Source organism: Neodiprion virginianus, chromosome 6 (genome assembly GCF_021901495.1).
Source record: "Neodiprion virginianus isolate iyNeoVirg1 chromosome 6, iyNeoVirg1.1, whole genome shotgun sequence".
NCBI lineage: Eukaryota > Metazoa > Arthropoda > Insecta > Hymenoptera > Diprionidae > Neodiprion > Neodiprion virginianus.
The window spans coordinates 28,553,497-28,579,025 of record NC_060882.1 but is presented as its reverse complement, the minus strand read 5'-3'; the positions used below and the strand labels follow the sequence as shown (position 1 = coordinate 28,579,025).

At 41.1% G+C, this 25,529-nt stretch overlaps 1 protein-coding gene across 6 annotated transcripts in view; it reads left to right on the top strand.

Moving 5' to 3' along the window:
• Positions 1-25,529, top strand: part of LOC124307487 (LIM domain-binding protein 2) — a 114,217-nt gene that overhangs the window by 67,865 nt on the left and 20,823 nt on the right. For 5 of the 6 annotated variants that reach the window (XM_046769173.1, XM_046769169.1, XM_046769172.1 and 2 more), the window contains one exon: positions 24,214-24,307. In XM_046769173.1, the coding sequence (XP_046625129.1) occupies positions 24,214-24,307 (94 nt within the window). The remainder of the gene's footprint in view (positions 1-24,213; positions 24,308-25,529) is intronic. The other variant, XM_046769170.1, reaches the window with a different exon arrangement.

Genomic DNA, 25,529 nt, shown 5'->3' with positions numbered 1-25,529 from the left:
AGGCTATCGTAACTGATAAATTACGGATCGCCTTGTTGGAAAGATCGTTTGAAAAGATAGGGATTTATTTGGCAGGCCTCGCGATGTGATCAAGTATACTTTATACCCACTTGAGTGATAGGAAAACATTGGTAGGTAGAAATATCGATACGTTTCGGTGTGATGTGGTGCAAACATATTTAATGTCGAAGGAATCCAACGTATCTCGAGAAATGATTTCATCGAAGAATTTGGGACACGGGATTATGTCGGACGTTCAACGGACGGTGGATGTGTTGACGCGTTGTTCACTCCATAGTCTCGAGAAATCGTATAAATTGGTTTAAATGGCCACCTCCGGTCTATTAATTGTTGAAAATTAATAGAGACAGTCTCCTCCCTCGCTCATCGCGCTCTTGTCTGTCTTAAACGGCTCATCGCGACATGCAGGCAGCCACCTTGTGACATACGACGAGAACCGAGCGTACCATTTTGACGCTGACTCGACTTTGTATTCTATCAATTTTTTTTTCATGATAATTCATCACGTTTATCACATTTATCACGACTTATCATTACTTCGTTACGTGCAAAACTTCGTACAGAATTAGATGGATTATTAATTTGTATACCGTTGATATTCGTACACTCGCTCTAGGTATACCTTTTCATCGCTTTTCCGCATTGCATTTGGAAACGTGGAAAAACCACCCCAAGGTCGATGCAGGTGCGCGTTCTTACGAACAGGTAGAAATTTGCCAGCATTGTCCCTACCTAACCCTAGAGTCTTACTTCGAATAGATTTTCTTCTTCGAACTCGAGATATTGTTCTTCTTTTCTTGCCTGGACTTAATCCCTTGTCCAACGACGTATACCGGGTGCAAATTCAAATACACGTTGTCCGTACGAGTATATTGGGAAGCTCGATGTTACCAGTTCATTGAATTTCGACATTTGCTAGCGATAAATTCAATGGAGAACACGAGGGTTGTACGATTGCGAGAAATCGAGCGAATTGTTTGATAGTCAGGATTTCGTAGCGGTAACCGGGTTAGATCTGTTACGATTTTTCACGAAACTAATCAATCCTTTATCTCCCATCTACTGGTAGACGAACATAGAGGTGTAACGATAGTTTCGCGAGGATCCGCATCACGTGAATATACACAATGACGAAGTAAAAGTAAATGTCAACGATCGTTAATCGTCACCTTTACATACCAACGATGAATAGCAAATCGTTAACGAATTGTATCTACTTTTATACCACGTATCTGTATCTGTTTATCCATCTATCTATCTAGCTATTTTATAACTATATGAAAGACGTTTAAGCGTATGATAGTGGCTGTTGAGGTTGGTCAGTAAGACCGTAAATCAAGACGGAGTATCACACGACCGTGACCGTTTGGCATGTCTTATTACAAACACAAACACCAAGGTGTCTACACACCCTGGGGAGTATAATCGACACGGCGAGATGTCGAATGTAAAATTAATTGATCCCCGTCATTAATTAGACAGCACCTGTGATTAGTTACTGTGTAGTAGGTATTACACGGCGGTGTTGTAACCGAGTTATTAGCCGATTGAAATCTCCGCTTCTCAGTTATCATCGTCATTGGTACTGCGAGGAGGAAGCAGGCAGCCGGCAATGCCGTTTTGACAGAAGCGTTCAAGCCTCGGCGGCAGCCGATCACTTTGACGCGAGGTGATACACATTACGCGTTGTACGTACGTTTGTCCTGATAACATGTAATTACCGAGCTTTCCGTCGTATGTCCACACATTCGTATATGCACACGCGCACGCCCGGACATTTACTAATCGGCGAATACAAGTTTTCTACTCGGGATTCCTTCTTTCGTATCGTTATACACGTCGAGAATGCAATGATTCTCTGCTTCTGCTGCATGGTGCGGTTGGTCGATCGGTCGTTCGGTAATAAATTTCACCGAAACACTCTTCTCCTGTCGCCAACGCGCGTTTCTACTGTACGAAATCAATTTGTGCCCACGCGCGTGTCTATTAAATAGATATTTATCTACGAATCGTCGGATACACACGAAACAGCTAAATTACTCGAATTCAAGATCCCGTAAATTGTTCTTTTTCTCTCTCTCTTGCTTTTACGCCTTATACAGTCAATTATTTCCCGATAAAACTTCACCTATGATTCAGTCGTAAAACGATGTCGCATGTCGCCTTCGATCGATTTGTATAATGTATATTACGTCGTACGTTGTGTATTGTAAATAAATTTAATTAACGAAAGAAGGAAAAGAAAAAAAAAAAAAAAAAAAGAAAAAGAAAAAGATAAAATAGAACGGAATGATTTGAGTAAACAAAACAATTTACCACCACCACCACCACCACCACGCTGCTTCTTCGGATAGTCTCGACTTCAATCGCGACAGGCTGTCTCCCAGAGTCGAGAAATCCTCACCGGCTACGCGCGTGTCGCGAATCTTAACTCAGCTCGGCAGATACAAAGGTGTAATAAATTCATCGGGTGTCTCACGATCCGTGATCATTGATGATCGACGATTGTCTTACCCTGTTGGTGTATTAGGTTGAAATAAAAAGAGATATTGCATGCTGTGTTAATTTTTTAATAGAAATAATTTATCTTTTACTTTTTCATTAATAAGATAACAGTCGTTGTTCTTTCGTTACGTCACTGATGATCTTGATGGTAACATTGTTATTCTTTAACGCTGATGATCGGTCAATTAACATGATGCAGAGAAAATATCAATTACTGACGCTTCTTGTGGCAATTCAAACAATTAACACGGAGAAAAGAAAAAGAGCTGATTTTACTTAAAACTGCTGGAAAAGAGGGACACGTCAGGTTTTCTTCGTAAAAAATACTAGCGTCAGTTATATTTTATGGTATATACAAATGTCGCAGATTTTACTCTGCACACAGTGGTTTTCACTGTTTATAGAGTAAATCTTGCATTTTACAAAGTATATTTTACCAAAATGAAAAACCTGACGTATCGCTATTTCCCTGCAGTTTTGATGAAAATCTGCTCTTTTTATTCGCTTCGCGAAGATCACTTCTTTGTCTCGATAATAAGGGATGAAGTCGGCAACGATGCGTGTTCAGGCAAAATTACTAATTCTAAATTCAGACCTTTACGAGTTGAATATAAAGAAAAGCCAACACCTTGAAAGTCATTCTAAAATTGTCCATCAGCGATTCTTTCACTCGATGTATCGTTGTCGTTACCCTAACGTTACCAACTTCAGCCTCGTGCGAATTAACGGGTCGAACCTTGTTTCTGGATACTCAAAAAAGTCGCTGCACCCACCTGTTCTCATTGTCTTCGTCGTTTTATCACGTTCGAGTTTTCGATCCACCACGTTCAAGGGCCGAGAAACCACGGTCAGCGGGTCCAACGAACTCACTGAAAGTCACGATGATGTGCACTATGTGCCGCCTCTCTCTCTCTATCTCTATCTCTCGAGTAGTTGTTGTTGTGGTTTATTTTTCTCAAATTGTTTGAAGAAAATCCAGCTGTCAGATGGAAAAATGAAATTCTACACCCGACGACGCTCGTAGTTTTCGGGCCAACCACCGCAACGCACTCTGATCTCTATTGCTCGCGTGTTGTTATACCTTACCTACATCATCGGGTCTATTTGCCAACCTATAACGAATCCGACCAAGTGAAGAAGCGAGTGAGTGCCGCAGCCTCCGCGTTCGTTCGTGTTTCGACCCACGGGATGGCCAGTCTCTTCTCCTTCTCCTTCTTCTCCTTCTTCATCTTCTTATTCTCATACATACCTCGACTTCTTGCTCGTCTTATTATCCTCTCGATCTCCGCTGCATGGACACCGTCTCGTGTCTTCTCAAGGCCGCCTCCTTCGTCCTCCTCTCTCCTCCCCCTCTTCTATGCGGTACAGGTACAGCTTTCCCTCCCTCCCTCCCTCGGGCCCTTCCTCCTCTTCCCTTGTCATCCATCGTGCCGTGCGCGTAAATCGGTGTTGTGCCCCTGTGGGAACTCCGACGCGACGCGAATGCAGCCGCCTTCGGAAGTGGTGGTCCAGAAGTGTTGCCTTCTGTTATTATATCAGGGATGAACTCCGAAGCGTTGCAGAGATTCGATGCCAGTTTTGATTTTTTTTTTTTTTTTTTACCCGTCATCTTCATCGTCACCATCGTCATCGCCGTTTCATTTCTTTTTTTTTTTTTATTTTATTCCACTCGTACATCATCGGAAATCAACTTCACGCACAACGTAGAGCTGCAATCGTGTCTGAAATAATTGCCCAGAATCTGGTTTCCGATTATTTATCTCTTCTGTATAAGGTATAATCACTTGTGCAACGGTTCAAAGACCCCAAATATATCCGCGGGTTATGTATCGATGATATTTTACATTTCTTTCTTTCTTTCTTTTTTTTTTTTCCTTTTTCCTCTTCTTTATTTCGACCGATCTGTAGCCACCTAAGCCCAGTCGGCCAGTTTCTTTTTATACAACCTTCTCTACTGTACCGCTATACATTATACTTGTGTATATGCGTATGTTATAACACACGGAGTGCAGTGCGCACGATCGAGAAAGGATTGATGATGGTTTCTAGGAATTGAAACAGCCTCTCATTGTATCGGGCATAGAGATTAATTATTTGTCACCGCTTTTGTACATGTGTGTGTATAAATATATATATGTATTTATACATATCATTACATGTCACAGCGATCGTATCTTCTCTTTCTTTGAATTTCATTTCTTTCTCGTCTTCTGATCCGGAAAAATCAGGGTGTGAAACAAACTTCTTGAAGATGAGAGAATTCAAAAATATCCTTCGACAATTAATTCATCCATTTATCAACCGAACGATTCGGCTATCAATACCTATACACCGTATGTATTATATTTACACTGAGATTATTTATTTCTTTTTTTTATTACATACGTAATTATACACCGCATTCCTTATAGTATGTCATACGCACACGGCATTCATCCGTGGGTAGTTATTGGTCAACTGTTATGGTCGCGATCCGTTACGTACCAGCGGGGGACGCGTCATTCGCGTATGCCATAAGATGCTATACGGGGGGTTGTAGGGGGGGGGTTGACCGAAACCATCCATCATCAAACCGTGACGGTTTTATATACGCGAGAAGCTTCCTGAAAGAGATAGGTGTTGTTGTTTGTTTTTTGTCGTCTTCTTTTTTCTTATCATGCTTACTCTTTTTCTCTTTTCCTTCTTATTGTTAGTTCGTTTTCCTTCTTCTCGACTTCTTCCTCTTCTATGGTACCACTATATATATATATATATATTTGTTTTTTTTATCGTTATTACGGGAGAGCCAACGACCTTTTACTTTCGGATGCTTTCGACAAATCCACCTCCCCACCCTTGGTCGTGGTTTCTCTTCTTCTTTTTTTCTCTTTTTGTCTTCAGCATGAAAACGATGGAGATGACGTTCCAATGATTTTTGTTCGTTGTAACTTGTGCTTTACAGAGACAGGGTGTCGAAGTTGTTATTTGGCATTGTATTTTTACCCGAACGTTCCTTCGCGGTATATTATTTTCTCGCCCAATTAACAATAGCGACAATAATATCGCGTTTATCATTCCTCTTACATTCGTTCTTCTCTTTTCCCCTTTCCTTTACTATTCCCTGTTCGACGATTCATCGTTGATTCATTATCATTTTCCTGACTATGAATGCAGTTTGTAATAAAATTGGCTGGCGAAAAAAAGCAACAACAAAAAATCCGAGAACTTCTTTTTTTTCGCACATGGTGGCTGAATTTTTTTTTATCCCCATAGCTTTTCTTCGAAGGAATTACGACGATTTCACAACCTTGCTGCAGCAGGTTTTTTATTCACGGTCGGGGATATAGATTCTTTTTACGTGCCACGCGACAAAGAAGAAGAAGAAGAAGAAGAATAAGAAGCAGATATATTCCCACGACGAAAACGCGTCTACTACGGTTTCCTCGGCATCTCGGTTCCTCCTCCCCATCTTTGATTACGTTCCCACGTGATTCTCCTGACCGCAGACAAGATGAAATCGGCGTTCCGCTGCACTTTGCTCGAGACCTTTGAAAGTCTCGCTTCGGAGACACGCGTGTTGTTTTTGGCTACAGGAATCAGAGCCCCTAATAAAGTCGCTTGAATCTCTCCATATTTCTTCCGCAATCTCCTCGACTTCGATATCATATCAACAATGAAGAATATTTAATTTTATTCGTTCCAACTCGAAAGGTTCGCAAATCGTTTTTTAGACGCCGCTGTTGCGTGCCGTTGCTGAAAGAAGGCTGGTGTGCAGAAAATCAGAGTAAACTGGACGCGGTTGATGACACCAAATACAGAAAACTAGGTCGGCGTCGTGACTGCAGTTACTTTTTTTACTCGCGTCTTGCGTATCTCCTCCTCTCAATTACCCACGCGAGAATATCGCTTTACATTATCAGTGCGAAGCAGTGCGTGCCTACGGGTCACTTACAAACATCGGAAAAGGATCGACGGTGCAAAAACTGTGTAAAAAGGAGATTCGCGTTCTATTGGAAGTATCCACACCTGTCCGAGCGTGGTTTTATGTGTTTTCGCTGTGCCGTTTCCCACGATTAAGCGTCAAAGAAACTGGAAAAGTCAGCAGTGTGAACAAAGAGAAAGAAAAAAATAAAACCGCCGCCCTGTACCTTCTTAGGTTCACAGTCTGTGTATAAAAAATTTAATTCCTTATTTATGTGCCTTTAATAGTATGTTGGTACGTATTACATCGTGGATAAAACACAACTGCCATTCTATACACGGAAGTCTGTCGTAAGACTTGGCTTTTATTTTCATTCCGAATCTGTAATCCAGTATCGATTCATCGACTTATTTCATTGCAAATCATGGAGAAAAAAACAACCGTTCGACGGAGATTCTTGTGTTCTACCGTTGTTGCTGTTCGTTCTGGGTAGAGGGAAAAAAAAGATTCAGTCTGTCGATAATCGTCAATTGAAGATCATACTTTCATTTAATTTCTACTTCCATTGTCTAGTAAAATCCCTCAAAATTTTTTCCCAGACGAGTAATTACGACGACGCGTTTCGATGGAATAAGAAAATTTTGAAGAACTCGCGACATGATGGTAAAAAATATCGTATCGCGACAACTCAAATCGATTTAAAACAACTAGCTGCAAATACTCTGCTCTTTCCACCACTGCAAGCTTGCGTAGAAAATGGGTTAAGGGTGCTTAACTCGAGCAAGAGTTGAAGCAGGGTCGCAGGACCACCATCCATGCAACCACGCTTTCAACATTGTGTCGTTATACGAGTTTCGCGTTCTCCTCGTCGAGGTCCACGTGCCCTCTGGACCAGTTCGATATATGAATGAGGGAGCGAGGAGTCGCTGCACCGAGATATCTCTCTCATTCGACCACCGGCAACTTCACTCCGCACCACGCGTGCCCGTCGCTTTGGCCGGGTTCAAACCCGCGGAGAGAAGACAGGGGGAGAGGGGGGGGGGGGGGGGGGATAAAACGGTTGGGAGGGTATACATACCTACGCTGCTGCGGACCGAGGAAACGTTTTATGATTAATCGCCGTCCGTCGGTGACGATAACTGATTTCCTTTTTATTTTATTTTATTTTTTTTTATTTCTTCTTCTTCTTCTTCTTTCTTTCTTCAATGGGGTATAACGTCGCGCGAGTAAAACGTTTGCATTGTTACAGACATACGATATGCAACGAAAAGACTCGTCGAGCTTTCCTTTGAGGAAAATTTCTAATTTGGTACATGTGTGCAGTCGTTACGCAGTCTTTGACTGTTTTTTTTTTATCGTTTAACGCAATCGAAGAGTCACGGGTGTAATGTGGGAAAGTAAGTTTCCTTTTTTTGCCTTTATTTTGTAAAGTATAGGTAACTATACGCGGTCAGCAATGCAGCTTTCCATTCTTTTCTGATTGTAGCGAAACACTGAGTTGAAAAAAAAAGTAATATTTAAAAAAAAAGCGTTTCCCCCGAACGGAGACGAATCTCCTACAAAATTTCCATCGTGTAAAGGTACTTGAAATGGATGTAGAAAATCGTTCTTAATTTTTTTAATTTTCGTTGCCTCTTCGTCATTTGGCACGTGTTATTTTTATTTAAATATTTTTCTTTTTTTAACATTTTTTTTTTATTTCACTCCCCTCTCATTTCTCTCTTACTTCTTTCTTTCTCGTTTTTTTCTTAGTCTTCATCTTCTCAGCTCAGCACGTCACGAAATAATTCTCACACGTCGTATTTCTTGGCGGGCAGCGATTCCCTTTCTCTCTCTCTATTTCAATCCGGGGCCGTTTGGCCAGTACAGAATTCCTTCGAAATTTAGTCGTGTCTTTGATTTATTTTTAAACCACTTTTTTTTTATAAGTATATATATAAATATGCGTCTATAACGTTTCTTCGAATACATTCTGACCGTCTATTTGTACCTAGCCAGCCGCCTAACCCCTCGATAATTGTCGCGCATCGGATGGAACTTTATGGAATTTCGCATTTATCCCGCATTTTTCTCGACGAATCCCTGGGTACGCTAAGCAAAGGATCGTTACAATACCGTCGTCCGCCATTGCAGTCACGGGGATTCGGAAGTTGGTCAATACCTACCAGGAAACACATACCACGTATAATCGTGCGGCACGTATAACGTAACGAACGCTCAAGTTTCCCCCATCGACGCGAGTGTAAGGTACATATATGCGTGCATATGTATAACGAATTGTATAGGTATGCGGGGAAAGGGGGGAGGGGGGGGGGGGGAGGAGGATCCGTATAGGAGGTTTACCTATATTTAGACTGATAAAAATACCTTCTCGCCCTCCCGCGTGTCGGACTCCCGTCTCGCTGATCCGAATTTAAACTTGTACCAACTATTATACTACCGAACGACGACGAACAAACCGATACGAAGATACGAACCAGCGGATGATCTAACCCATGCGTTTTACGTACGTCGAGGAAGATTCATTATTTTTCGTTAATTAATTTCACGATCCCGTTGCTGTCTCTGTTTCAACACTTTCTTATACTTGTTACACCCGATGTAAGTGAATAACTTGGAATTGGTCGTTCAGGTTACTCGTATCGACGAAGAATAATGAGGATTCATTTCAATGCAGAGAGGAAAACGTTTTATCCATCTTGTAAGAGTTGGGGGGAAGGTTATCGCAGAAAATTGAGAAACAGAAAAGAGTAAATATCGTGTTATTATGCTTGCGTATAATATATTTTTCAGTCACACGAGTCAATCGATTACGTTTATTCCCCGTTAAATTAAGAGTAAAAGAAAGGAATTGATAAAAAAAAAAAAAAAGAAATAATCTCTAATAAATGAGGCCGAAACGGTGGCATCAACTTTTAGCCTGCACCTGTGAATTGTAAGGAACTGTACAAGCGTCGTCCAATATTACACGATGTATCTTACTTGGCCATTGTCACATGTCGGTACATGCATTATGCATCGTATATAATGTACGGTATGGGATATAGGTAGGTATTATATACGTAACGTCCATTATGCGTGCAACGAGTAGACACATAGCCTACGTATATGTACATGGATACATGTACCTATGTACGCCTAGCGAAGAAGATAATGAAAAGAGTTTAAAAATAATAAAAAACAGAAAAAAAAGAAAATAAAAAAAAATAAAAGGAAATGAAATAAAGTAAAGAAAAAGAAATATCGCAGGGTACGCGTCGTGTACATAGTCCATGTATACATACTACAGCATATACAGTCGCAGGTATCTCGCGTAGAGGTGTATTCTTATATTTTCTACTCTTCGACTACGCGTATACACGGGCGAGTACGTATTGATGCACGCATCGCGAATTTGACGCTGCATGTGTCATCGAGAGGTTTATAAATATAGCGTACGTTTATACATATCTATTTACACGTATCGCGTGAGTGTAGGTATGGTGTACTTGTAGAGAGGATCGTAAGTTTTATCCTACGCAGATACGTAGGTATAAAAAGCGCGGGAACCGCTCGCTGCGATGATGGAACTGAAAATCACGTTGTACGAAACGCATATCGAACCACCCGGTATAGTTAAAAAATACAAAAGCATGCCACATCCACACGTGTACGTACTTGTATGTTCGTTGTGTATTTATCCTAATTACCGTACACACACAGAGGACTTGTTTTACTCGCGATGTAGTAGCCCAACCAGCAAAGCAGAGTGATGGTATAAGGTCGCGAATACACGCGAGGTGTATGGTTATGAAAATTTCACAACACGGTTTGTTTCCTCGGTTAATTATACTTATCAACAATACCTATACGCCAAGTATAATGTCGCGATCCAAATTCTGCTGTCCTAGCTGAGCCCAAAAATTCAATCAATTCCGGTTTGCAACGGGTAGAGAAATTCCGCAAAACCATCCCGAAGCTCATTGTCAGGCCGCTACTGCTAGATATTAAAATTTCCATCCGCAGACGTTACGGTTACGTGTCTATGCATCGATGTGTGTACATACGCAGAGGCTACTATACGTCAATTGTCAGCCAGGTGATTGGGTAAGATCGGTAAAAAAGAACGACCCGGCGTCACGCGCGCGGGTCGACTCGGTTGCGTAATACCAGCGACCAGACGCGTACATATGGGTACGTATGTGCACAGGCATGCATATATATACATATATACCCAGTGCCTCGTGTGTCTAACGACGAACGAAGCGAACGAAGCGAACGAAGCGAACGAAGCGAGCGAAGCGAACGGGGAGATCAACTCCTGCGAGAGATCGGAGAGGAGAAGAGAGTTTACTTTTTTGTTTTTTGCATTCGTTTTTACCTTGTTTATTCATAGATTGTTTGTTGTTTTTCTTTTTTTAATTATTTATTCACGGCGTTGTCTCGTTTTTTCTCTCTCTTCCTCGGAGATCCGTTTTTCTTGCTTCTATTCTCTTTCAGCCTTCGCGCATACGCGCATACGTGTATACGTGTTTCGGGTATTTGTACAGGTATCGGAGAAGCGTCGTCGTCAGTCAGCCACCTCGGCTGTCTACCTACACAAAAGTCATTCTCGACTTCTGCAGGTGTCGGAATCGTTGAACGAGTGTACAGTTCGTTAATTTGAAAGGAAACCTAGATTTTTGGAACAGTTATATTCCGACAGTATACTACGTCTTCGAAATATAGATGTCTTAAATTATACGAGAAAAGAGGAGACGGATGCGGCGCTTGATGTGTGCCCAGAATTGAAAGCAACACCGTTCATTTCGGCGAGAATGTACGAATCGTGATTATTCTTTTCCCAAAAGCCAGAGGTAAAAACTGGCTGGTTTAGTTTTTTCCTCTCTGTCATCGTCGTCTTCCTCTTCTTTTTAACCTTCCGAGTAATTTGCCAACCCCAATTGACCGCGTGAGTCCGCGTTTGAGATCTCGAATAAAGAAGAGGTGGTGGTGAAGTTTAACGAGTAGTTAACAACACCGGATCCTCTTTGTTAATACTGTGTGGCACTTTCGAGAGAGATACACCGATACACCACCCTGTACCAACGAACCTCGAACGTCAGTTGGATCCACCTCTGTATACCTCCTTATACCTTTCCGCTACCTGCTGCCTTTCGATCAATTGCGTAAATTATCGACTCACGTTTATACCTCGCACACAACGGACTGACAGCCCGTGGCTCATCGCACGGATGATGATGATGTACCGTTTGCTAGATTCTCCGCTAGGATGGGGGAGAAGAAGCCTCGTCATTAACAGCGCTAACAGTACCATTGCACCGCAGCAGCGTTGGGTACAGACACGTTTGCGCTCTCGGCTTCGTGCCGTGCACCAATATCCATTCGTCCTGCCGCTCAGGATCTCCAGTCCTCCAGGCCACAATGCCTTACCCAATTTCCCACAGGTTTCTGGAGTCTGGTTTGTCGGCTACGAGTGCGTGTATCCGCCTCTTTCTATCCTCTTCTTCTTCTCTCTCTGCATTCGCGTCGCCTGGTACACAGATCCAGGGTGCTCGTTTCATTCCGAGACAAATTTCATCAACCGTACTGGTGCGATGAAGTCAAGTTCATGTTGGAGAAACGACCGTTTTCACGGTCTGGTTCATCACCGGCTTCTTTTCCGAAGGGTTTTACTACACTGTGACGGTTGAAACCTTGGCAGTTTTTGGCTTGCTTGAAACCTTCTCACACTTAGGATCACTTCGCTTGAAATTATCAGTCACAGGTCGGTTAATACTTACCCTCAAGTTTTACGTACATCTATTTTACGATCTTGGATTTTTAACGATACGTGTCCAGGTCGCTTATTACGGTTCGCTATATCGTAAACGAATCCAATGAATTCAAATTCTCGCTGTAAGTAACGCGTTGAGGCTGACTTAACGCGGGTGCAGAACTACCTCGGGAGTATTTTTAGCGCTAGTTGCCGCTCACCGATTATTCTGCGCTAAATCATAACTCTTGCTGGATGTACGTCTGGAAGAAGAGGTGAGCTGGTACATCAGCCTGAACAGTTTGGGTTACCGTTATACGCGATATTTCGTTTCGTTTCCGTTTCTTCGTCACCCTTTTTCTTCTTCGAGTCGAAACTGTCCTCGCTTCTCTTAATTTTTACTCTAAAATCGACACTCCAGATGATTTCCTCATATCATTCTTCTTCTCCTTCGTCTTCTTCTTCTTCTTCTTCTTCGGGTTGGAAAGAACATTACGATTTCACGGTCTTTTTTACCTCAAACGGTTGAGAGATCCATCCTGTTATCGGGAGTAGATGTTGTCGAGTGATTAAAAACTCTCGAGACACTTGACGGTGGCAGGGGTATCATAACGTCAACGTCGATAACTCTTTCACCCGCAATCCGATACCTACTTATAAGTACTTTATTAATTGCGACCAATACTTGACTAAGTAACTAACCAACTGCTTCGTTCTGCTCGGCGCAACGACGTTATATTATAAGCGTATAATTGTTGTTCACGTAATTACTTCAGCTGCCGGCTGCCTTGTCGGATATGAATTTCGGAAGTCGCATTACGTCTAATTACCGACGCGGCAATGAGCCGATTATAACTCGATCGCAACGAGCCGAGTATCGAATCTCCTACGTACGGAACAAAGTTTAAAAGTACAATACAGTCGAGTTGGAAATATTCTTCGAAGAAGATTATCTTACGAGCAATTGAGGGGTGCTTGACGAATTGAACTCGGCGATTCGTCAAGTTTATCAAATATTTTCGTCGCGAGTGAATTTTACATCGTACAATTTTGATGCATCGATGCGTCGAGTGGAAGAGTACTTGAGCTTCGACGATGAGAGTAACGAAAACGTTGAGCTACACCGAGTTTCTTCTTCTTCATCTTCTTCTTCCACTGCAACAGCAGCAGCAGCAGCAGCAGCAGCGCGTGTACGATACTACGATCATTATGGCGGGAAAGGCTGCCTGCTTGGTACAAGCTGTGCATGCGCGAGTATTAACAAACTGTAGCCAACGGCTGAGCCCTGGGTATATTATACAACAAGTGTTGCCACCGCCACAAAGCCCAACTTCCTACATTCAGGTTACCGGCAATATAACCAGCAGCAGCAGCCCCTCCGACTCTCGGTGCGAGGAGGTGAAAACCAGTTTCAGTGATGCAAGGAACGCGGGTCCGGCATGAGGTATCCATCCCTTCCCCCGTCCCGCCCTCCCTCCATTCTCTCTCTATTCACCCATCTCACTCGTATGTCTGACAATGAGTCTATATAAGTCGTATACCCACTCTAGCTACCTTTATGAGAGAGAATATGAGAGAAAACGAGACAGAGATTCGACCGTGAAACTATAAACTTAATCAAAAATCACTCGTAACGACACGCATTTCAAATGATTCTCCTCGAATTACAAGGTTTTTTTTTTCTACAATACCTTGTAACGTAAGTGTAACAGTTATCGAAACGCTTAGACCCAATTATTGACCCTTTTATTTTACAAAATTATAAAATTACGGCAGAAATTGTGATTTTCTCGATTACTAAAACGAATTGCTAGAGGGTTAGACACTAGAAATTTATTTTTCGGTAATTTTAGCACCAAGGATCAAACGGATATGCAACCAAAAAAGGTCAATAATTGGTAAACTTAGCTTAATTAAAATTCAGCTTAACGTTCGTGCGTACGGAAGAATGAATAAGGTGTACCCTACTGTGCAAAGTATAATAATCATTAATCGACGATGATGATAATGATGATGAAGATGATGATGATGATGATGATGATGATGATGATGGTGATGATAGTAATAACAATCATAGATGATATAGTAGAAATATTTTAGAGGTCAAATGTCCGCCTTCGTAATTTATTAAGCGATGCACCGTGCGTTTTAATAAACGTACGATACGCGATACGTGGTGACCTGTGTGCTTGGAGTGGTTTAACATTATTCAAGCACCTTGTACGCCTATCGACTTATACCTGCCTGCCTCTGCCTGTCTATCTACCTACCTACCTACCTACCAACCTATACCTGTGCCTATACCTACATCGACGTAACAATAAATAGCAACGTGCCCCGTTATTATCTATATGGACGCGTGTAATTATGTGCCTCCTATGTGTACATATCTGTACGTGGCCGATATCGTATACAGCACAACCTTTTGCCTGTGTATCCATCCATACACGGACACGTGGTTGTAGCTGGTGGTGAAATATGTATTACATCCAATGCCTAGACAAGACTACCAATTTTTGTCTTTCTTGTCATCCCTGCGTGCGTTTACTTTTTTTTTTTTTTTTGTAAATTACTTCGAAAGCAGGAATGATTTGAACATTTTGAAGCGTTATGTCGGACGTGAACCAAATACTCGTGAACTTTAATGTTTTCACTGACTGAAGTGGATGTACTCGTGGATCGTGAGTATAATGATACGAGTATGTAGCACGGCGCTGAAAATGAAATGAAGTTTCCGAGTTTTTCTTGCAGTTTAATGGTTTTGCGGAACAAGCGTAAGCACGGCACGCAATATTGCGCCTACAATCAGTCAGTTGATAGCCTCGTCGAAACGAACGTTCGGAAATTGAAGCTCATCCTGCAACGTTAAACAACGAGTATAATCACAGAATTTTCTAATTTACTTCGATTCGTGTCTGTTGTTCCTTCTTTTTGTTATTTATTTATTTTTTCTTCCACCGACCCGATACCTACGAATTCAAAGAAATCTCGACACATGGCGCTAATGGGCTGCAACGAATTCCATTTAGTTTCTCGCCTCGGATTAATTTATTTGTTTTCAATTCTCATCCGGATCCCTGATAGGAAGACACGCGTTCTACGGAGTTTGGTTCACCTAGTGTAGAATCGAGCGGCCACAGAGCTGGCGGACTCTCTCTTCCTCTTATTCTCTCTTTCTTTCTCTCTCTCTCTCTAGGTCTAGATATTCTAAACTTGGACTCTGCCACGCTGCTGCTACCATCGTGCAAGCGATGTTTATACATCGGGCAGCGATTTAGGGTTCCGAAGGGTATACCTACTAGAAGTTTATGGCGGTAGAGTCGACGGCTAATTCCGTCCTTTGGTCAAAAACAACCGGCGTTTCTTCGTTGCTCTGCACTACGACAAAATCGTTTCTCTCCCTCTCTCCCTCCTTTTGTCTCTCTCTATCTAAATATCTATCTTCCTTCTAAAAGGTCAGTCGTATAGATTTATCGTTATAAATTTTGCGTACAACACAGAACTGCAGTCGTGTTTATTGTACCGACTAAAGAATTCATTGCGAAATTGATTCGGGGTGGGTGTAATTTGTAACGTAAAATACTAGGTCGTCTATTTTATTTCTTTGTTCCGTGTTTTTGTTGTTTTTTTTTTCCCCCTCCACCGGCTGACGTACTCGCCGGTTTTTCAACCGAAATGAATTCTGGAAATGAAATAAAATGAAGAAACAAACGGAGAATACAACGGTTATTTTGACCTCATTCGCTTATTTTTCTTCCGTTGCGCAGATATTCAGTCTGCACATAACCTGCATGTATACAGACATACGGTATAATGTATAATTTACTTTTGTATAGAACGTGTACGGCGTGATACGTACGTACGTGAATATGTGGATGGGTAATGAGCCGGGGAACTTTGGCTATGTAAGTGAAATTATATCACCGAACACCGTCGCTCGTCTCTCGTCGCCGACGGTGGCGTTGACGGCTCTGTTCTTCCGCAAAATGTGGTCGGAGGGAGTAAGACGAGGGTGAGCTACATGGCCTAGCTTGCGAACCGAAGCTTCTGTCTTGCCAATAATATATGAGCAGCGTGCGAGGTCGACGTCTTCGCGAGATGTATCCCTTGTCATATCTACAATACGGGTGGAAAATAATTAGGCACCGCGCGTTTCTGTCTGTAAAAAATGTATAACGCAGGTTGCGAAGTTGGACCAATTTCAATTTCCGTTTTCTTATTCGTTCGGTTGTTATTTATTTATTTTCCCTTGTTCGATAGATTTGGCAATTAGATAGATTAGGCAAACGTTATATTTTTCCTATAAGCTTTACTTGCGGAGGAACGATGATGAAAATTTACATCCGGTTAAAGACTGGGTTTCATACGTTGTACAATGTTCGCGAAAATTGTTGCCGCGCAAGGATATTGCAATTGAAACAATATCTTATAAGGAAGAGAAAAAAGAAAAAAGTTGAGATATTTCTTGCAAGAACAATTTGATTTGCAATACAATTTCTACAGCTTGAATTGGGGATGATATTAATTTCTGCCGCTACTCTCGATCGAAATAAGAAAAAAATCCTACAATTTTTGATGCAAAATAATTTGTACGAAATTTGATAACGAATCGTCTGTGATTCTTATCTAAAATTTAAGTGTTAGAAACTCGATAAAACTATGTTACCAACGAACATTACAACGACTGTTCAATTATAATTCAATCGATGGAATATTTTACCTAATGACGTATAAATGGCGCGTCTGTGGGTGAGAATATATTTCGTTGCCTTTGAAATATGTTGTAAGAAACTTGCGTAGAAGCTGGTGTGTTAGCCACCTAACTTATGTCAGGCGGGATTAAAATTCTGTTCTCGAGCTTGAGGATAATTTACATTTCGCTTAGACAAGGTCGGCGGCGAAGGCTCTCCTCCTTAAGACGGCATAATGACTCAATCTTGATCTCCGGATCCGCGGTCCGATTGATTCCTTTATAAGGGATGTGATGCTGTTGCTGTCTGGTCGCGTGGCTCAATTACCACGCTCTCTTACACTGATCAATCTATCGGATAGATTTATTTTCTCTATGCCGATGTAGTATAACGCATTATGTTAATTTCCAATGCCTGATTCTCTTCGTCGTTCTATCACTCGGGTTCGAATATTTTTACTCAAAAATCAGCAGTGTGTTTCAACTGAGCTGTGACGTTGTTGTTGTTTTCTTTTTCTTTTTCTTTTTCTTTCAACAAATGTAGGTACAGTATCAATTTTTGACCAGCATTAGTCGAACTATTTTATATCAACGCTGCATATTCTTTCTTGTTTTTCTTTTTTTCCTTTTTTTTTTCTTTCTACTTTTATTACCATAACGACGTTAATTTCTCTTATTAAATTTCATTACCTTACGTAACTATATTCTCTTCTCTTCACTCCTGGCACTGTGCGGTATTTTCTTGCTTACCGCGGCACAATGAGAATTAGAATAAAAACACGAAGAGTATTTATATGGTATTCCGTATCTTTACGACGTTCACACTCGCGCGTCGTGAGTATAATAATCTCGAGATTGAACGATTTCTTTTCTTTTTTTTTTTTTTTTTTACGACTCGATAGTTGAGAATCGTCGTAGTTTCCCAGCTATGTATAAAAACGATATTTCGTCAATACGGAGAACTTAATTCTAAAGCAAAGGTAGAGAAGGAATAAAAAAATAAAAAATAAAAAATAACAAACGTAACGAAAGGATAAGGGTAAGGAAAAGGAAAAGAAGACAGTTTCAATCTAATACCTGCAGGATACCGATGCCGTTTAACATTTGAGCGAATACCACGGGGTGGAATCGATTTAATAGAACACCCTGCACTTACACACATACATGGTATGTTTAATGTTTTGGTACGTATTTATACCCACATGTATGTGCGTGTGCGTGTGTGGAGTACATGGTATATTATATAGAGCACATACAAGCCGGGCGATAAGCCTCCCCATCCCCCTGGCGACGAACTCGCTGGTCGTGCCAGGGTGATTTAGACGCGATTTCTATCTCGCTCTGATTGATTTCCAAACCCACATGCATCTCTGACCGTCCATCCCCCTTTCCCCCAGGCTCCTTTAGCCATCGCCGAGCTGTCTAACACGCGACAAACACCTCGCTCCGTTGGTTCGTTGCTATCGGGTTGAAATCAGCGATACGCGTTCACTTCTTCTTTCAGTTGCGTCCAATTGAGGATGCGTCGGATTTAATCGCCAGTCGAAAACGTGAGGAACAGGGTACATGATAAGATTCGGCAACCGAATCCCAATTCCGATGAGCTTTATTGTCGACAATTTTTCACCTTGGTGGTATATTATACGTATCTACGTAACAAGAAAATTAAAAACCGCGATATAGTTGAGTAATTAATAATATAATATGAAATCTGTGTAGTTTTGGCTAATTTCAATAAAAAAAAATCGTAAAATTGTTCCGTTCGTGTATGAAATTTAGACGATTCAGCTGATATCGATTTTTGATTAGACAAATACAACTTGAAAAAAAAAAGCATATCGGCTTATGGAATGCAACCTGTTATAATGATCGTAAACTCGATAGAAACTTCGGTTTAGGCTAATTGTGGGTAATTCATTAACGAAGCAAAACTCGCTTGTATGATTTATTGAAATTCGTTTTACGGTACGGTCTTTCTTTTCCAAAGTTAATGTAAAAAATTTCACGCATGCAACGGAAGTTTATCGTCCGCAACGCGTTTCCAAAAGTTTCTAGCCGCGAAACCGCGCTGAATACCGAGATTTAGAAGGCTCGGTGACGCTGCTGACCAAACCTACATTCTACACATCAACCGCAAAACCAAAACTTTGCTCCAGCGACGCGTCCGTTTCTCGCTGTATCGCATTTTGTCATTCCGAATTCCTGCACGCAAAACTGCAGCCAGGATATATTGATTCGATATCAGTGACGGAAGAGTACGGGAACTTTTTTGAATTTGAAGGATTACGCAAAGTTCACGTTGTTACGTGACTGTGATGCATATTGTATATTTGCACTCGTCGTGAAATTTTCAAATATAAATTATGCGCCCGATTTTCAATAGCCGATCGAAACTTTTACATACAATGACTTATTGCGCGTAGTTGGTAAGAAGTCTCGACCGGAGAGTATATATTTCTTATCAAAAAAATTATCTTTCCGTATCAGTATTTCGATGTAACGTGCATCGTTCCAAGTGAATTATCGTTACAAAATGACCCACTCGCTGCATCACTGAAAGATATTGCAATGAAGTTTGTACATCTTTTTTTTTTTTTTGTTTGATTTTTTCTAAGGGCTTTCAGTCGAATTCCAATCCCACTGCAAAATTCACCGCTTTGTACGTGCAAAAAAAAACAGCTATATTAAAATATGGAACGTCGATCGGGCTAGATAACATTTTTTATTCCGTTGAAGAAATTGTCTTGTTATAAAAATTAGTGATGAGGCTTGTACTAATTATTGACTAAAGTGATTGAAGTGACTTTAACGCAACGAAACGTTTAGACAAAAATCGCTGTTTATCAATTGTAGAATCGCCTTGCAAGGAGTTGACATTTCGATACACCGATATAATATATTGCTTTTTCATTACGATTCATCAAAAATGATCAATTTCCCGATAAACGCGCATCCTTCGAAATGAACCATAGACGAATCCGAACCTCGCGTTATACCGATTAGGTAAAAATCTTCGACCGATACTAACGCAAAAATGAAAATCAGGTTCCCTTGTAGAGTAGATTTTGCAAGGAGCACCCCGTAGGTGCAGGGCAAGCGTTCCATGTATACATACGGGGATGTAGTATGTACTACACAGCAGTTATACCACATAGCCACGGAGAGAGAGCGAGAGAGCCGAGACTCGAAGGGAGGACTAGCATGACTCGCAGGCATTGATCGCACTTTCACCCCATGAGCAACCCCTAATAACACCCTCCGCAGGGCGGCGTTAAGGGGGGTTGAGGGGGCGGCGAAGGGTGAAGAGGGAGGAGAGGCTGCTGCGCCCTTCCCCATGAACCCAATCTGAGGCGACCCACCGGTCGCAGTGGTTCTCAACGCGTCAGCTGGCCGTCAGCTGATTTCTTACCAGCGTGTCGCAGCCCAGCTACGGCATTATGTACAGACGGGGGTCCTCGTTAAACGGCAAACCCGCGGCTCGCCTCATTACCGCGGGCTCAATGTCCGACAGGCTGGCCGCACGCCTGGAAAACCTGGAAAACCTGGAAAACCCGGAATTGTCGGGGAATTTTTAATTTTTTTTATGGAAAAAAATTTTATATCTTGGGAATTAGAAATCATTTTTTTTTTTATATAACGAGAGGTGTAACGTTTTTGTCGTTGAGAAAAGAGATCGGCTCAAACTGATTTTATTTTACATCGTATCTTTCTTCGATTCGAATTGTATTTGAAACTAATTAATATGGAGTTGATATGCTGAACGATTCAGGTTCTAGGTACTGGAAAATTTGGAAATGACGTGAAAGTTTTTTCTCGAAAATTTTTTAGTCACCTTGTGTACGGTTCTAACGAATTTCAATCGATGCCCGGCGTTTCCACATTCTTATAGCGAGGAATTTTTAATGTTACGGTACGTTTTGCACTTGCATTGTCTGCGAATTTTCAGATCGCGCCTGGAATTGCGGTTTGGGATTTATAAATTTTATGAAATTTGTACGATTGATAAACATTTCTCATTTGTCGAATTTTCGATACCGGGATCGTCCTGCCGCGTTTTCATTTTACTTTTCAACCTTCACACATCGTCGAGACTGTATTGGTAGGAAAGACGAACGACAGAAATCCTGGTCCAGGCTTCGTTTTAGATTCCGATTATATAACAGAACGATTTGTCACTGCTCGTGGTCGAAATACCGACGTACATGTATGTAATATGATAATCCCAATGAGCCTGGAATAATTTATCGATAATTTCCTAATCGTCGCGTCGTCAGATCCGTCCGATACTGAGAAAATAAATTTCTCCAAATTATCGGTTCTGGTATACGTAAAAATTCAAGTTCCTCTTGCCAGAGATTCTCTTCTCGTTCTCACGTGAAATCTTATTTCAAAGCGTCTCACGCACGTATACTCGCCGATCAGACAAAACGAGGTGTTGTCGTCGTCGCGCGAGGTTAGCTAATTTATTCAAATATTTAAAAATATTCAAGGTCAAACGACGAGAAGTTCGAGCTCTATTAGTCGGCAGGTATAATATTGCAATATTACTGGTAGGCTGGCAGGCAGGTAGATTATATTAGTCCCGTAGACTGAGCGAAAAATCAGCAAGGACATCATCGCGGCGGTTCGATATATATGTATACACATATACACGTATGAGCCATATTTATAGACTCGCCTTATTTTTCGTCAACTTAATTTCTTTTTTTCTTCTTATCTGTATTATCGTCATCCGTGTCCATGTGTAATATTTCCAAGACCGCATAGTATCGTTTTACGCGGAGGAAATTCGCTAAACTATTAAACACGTAACGCGAAATCATCGTGTTCAGGGTACACAATTCGTTTCGTACGACGAAGAAAGTGTTCCAAGTTTCAATTTTTCCTCTTCTTATCCTCACGATGATACGTAGATTCGGTACGTTACCTCGCGGACATGTCTCTTAATTCCGGAAACACAGACAGCCAAGAAACGCTGCTGACGCAACGTGGCGAAAGACGATCCGGCGCCTCATCTTCTCTCTCGCTAGAAGAGACGAAGTTGTGTAATGTAAGAGACGGGATGGATGGATGGATGGTAGAGGCAGAGGCAGAGGCAGGGACTCCTCGTCGCACCTATTAGCGATATCCACCTGCCATTAATCACATCACCGCCCACCTTAATGATCCCCGAGTACTCGCAGCGTTAGTTGTAACAACTATACCCACCTACCTTGGTAGGGGTACGTATTTCTCGTATCTCACGTGACGCCGGACGCATTAATGCGAAACAACATTCTCATTCTCTCATCCCTAATTAGTAACAAACATCACCCCCCCCCCCCCCTCCCAACCCCCTTGCCGATGTTGCGGCAGACGTATTAATTGATCATCACTTTACGTTATACTTTTTTGTATTTTTGTTCTTTTCTAATCGATATGTCAATTCGGATTATCGCAAGTGCGGTGGTCGTTGTGTTTCAAGTCAAAACCCACATCTCTCTGATGTTTCGGCGGATTACTGTTTTCACGTCACTTCAATTTTTTTTTTTTTTTTTTACTTCTATACATATAATCGCTAACTATTATCCACGATTTATCTTTGTTTCGAGTAATATCACACGACATGCGGAATCCTGCCTTTAATCGCGAACACGTCAGGAAATTATTAAACGTACGTTGTTCTTTTGGCTTTTTTCGCATTCTTCTCTAACTCAATTTACCTTTGACAAACGAAAACGGAGGTGTTTCTTTTTCATTTCTCTTTAACGCTGACTAATCAGGTCGATGAGAATTTAACGATGTTACCGTATAAAACTTGTGGCCGTACGAATCGTCAATATTCGCGGAAAAGTTTGCATACCTTTATGCATACGTATGCGCACATTGCACATGATGACCCAAGTACTTGTATGAAGACCACAATAACTACAAGCGGTAGAATATTGAAGAAAAAAAAAAAGAAAAAAGTATTACACCGTAATACTCTGCTATGCTGCATTCTTTGACGTAAAATCCATACGATACGCATCTTATATACACATCCTTGGGACTACTTATTAATACATACACGTACGTGTAACGCATGTCCTTGCGAATTCTTTAATAACGCAGGATAAATCGTGCCAAAGTGCATATTTCACAGCTGTCCAAAAAGTTTCTCCGCGCGTTCAAGTTCCGCATATTCTCCGTAGGTGGTGTACAAACTCCAGGTATGTCCCTAGGTGGAATATGACGGGCGTGTAGGTGTAGGTGTAGGTGCAGCCTCTGATCGTGAAACACGTTTCGTCCTTGCTCCTGGCAGAGGACTCCGGAGTAGAGCAGCTCCGCGGATGCATTTGGGACCTCCATTTCTCTTCCCTTCTCTTCTCTTCTCTTCTCTTCTGCATTCTTGGCCGCCCCTCTTTTGTCGTGATAAGAAATTGGAAATGTATATGGATTTCATTTGCATGCCATACCGCGCAGCCTGCACCGAGCATTCGCGTAACGTACGTCCTTCGTAATTTTACCTACTGATTGCCGATCCTTTTTGCTTCGTGCGCACTGGCGAACAAGAACGAGATGTAACCGCAATCGCGTACCGCGATATCCTCAACGTGGAAACTACTAATCCGGAAATACTAATCCGAGTCCGAGCTTATATGTGGAAAATCGATGGTGAACCATCTACGCTTTTCAATTACGATATTATTCTATGACGAAGAAAAGGGAATCGTCGTCCTTTTGGAATTTACAGGCTTGGTTTGATGAAAATTTACCACACATTACGAACGATGCTGATTTAAATAATTTGTTTGGCAAGAAATTCAGGGAAAGAGAAAGTGCAATGGACAAGCATTGAAAAATTGTAAACGACAGTTTTTGCTGTGGGAAGTTTTCTACTCGGAGAAATGATTTACTTGACAAAATTTCGAAGATCCTTAGAATCGGTGGGATTTACGAACGCAAGTTCATCTTTTCAGGGGCAGGAATTGAAAACTTGTATTTTTCTAAAAAAAAAAAATCATTTTTAGTAAAATTGAGTTCCGGCGAAAAAACTACAAAGAATGAAATGCAAAATAACAGGAACTCGATGTTTTTCAGTATCCACTCTCAAAATTCATTTGCCGATCCCTTCGCTTTCTCTCGCTCGATGTTTCATTATATCTGTAGAAAAGTCATTTACCTTGTTTATACACCGTACGATAGTACGTGTATACAGTATATATGTATATATATATTCTAATGATCAACAATTTTTACACCCGTGGCGATCACTTACTTATTCACACACTTGGAAGAAGAAACAAAGATATGTCGGGGGGTTATAAAAAAAAAAAAATGAACGAAAATTCACACACTCGACACTGCACCCTAACATGACCGTTCGGTCTGATCTCACAGATCGTTGCCTGTCCTCAGGAGGCACACCCCGTACTTTGGCCAGCCTGACTACCGCCTCTACGAGCTCAACAAGAGGTTACAGCAGCGGACAGAGGTGAGTTGAGAAAAAAAATCATTCCATTTAGCAATAACTCTGGTTTGCACGTAGCGAACGAAAAAACAACATTTATATATATATATATATATATATATATATATATATATGCAATATTGCTATGTATGAAACAGGGGCGGGGGATTTGGATTATGACTAGAATCTCACGTGTTTAGCCGTGAACTAATAATGATTCGTGAGTAAAATTGTTTGGATATAAAAAGAAGGTGGAAAAAAAATTAACGAAGGTAGGGAAGGAAAAGCAACGGTTCGTGTCGTTTCATGGCATTCTAGATCAAGGATAACAATTTTTATTACCGAAAATTCTTTTTTTTCTTCCTACCTTCTTCGTCGCCGCTGCGGAGAAGAATTTGTTGTAAATTTTAACGGTATGAAAAAAAAAGCGAACAAAAGAGAGAAAGAACTAGGTAGACAAATATATATATATACGTATGTATATCATATGTACACACATGTTTAAAAAAAAAAAAAAAAAAAATGTCGAGAGAAGAAATAGAACCTAATTCATAGAAGTTCCACAGCTTCTCGCTCGGATGACCGTAAATACTGCATAGATATATAAATAGAGTGCAGGCGTATCTTCTTCGTCGGTGTTTTATTTTTCTTCTTTTTTTTTTTTTATCTTTTTATTTTGGTTTTACAATTTTTTTTGCATTTTTTTTTTTCTTATTTTTTCTCGTACCATCTCCTTTCCTTCTTTTTCTCGCGCTTCTTTTTCCTGGAAAATAAAATCATCCGGGCCATGGACAGTCGGTCTAATCCTATCTCGAGGCACGTGCGAGCGTCAGCAACATCAGCTCTTTATATATAGAGGTTGAATACTCTGTTTATACGTTTTAGCAGACGATCTATACAGCCATCTTTGATGCAATACACGGTTATAGCCTGCAGCCGTTTCGGGATGTGGATCGCAGCGATTTCGATCGATCGGTAAATAAAATTAGGTCGAAAATAACGGACGCATAAAAATCGGATCGAGAAAAGAGTATAAAATTTTGTTTCCTATCTTCTCTCTTTTTTCTTTTCTCTCCCGTTTCCTCACTCAATAATTACACGATCGAAATCACTGTTTCAGTACCGTTTGACATTCAGAATTTATCAATATTCCCGCAACGAAGGCAAATATCCAAATCATATGTATATATATGTATTTAAGTTTCGTCGATAATTAACGTGATCCGTTCATCACGCGTGTTAATAA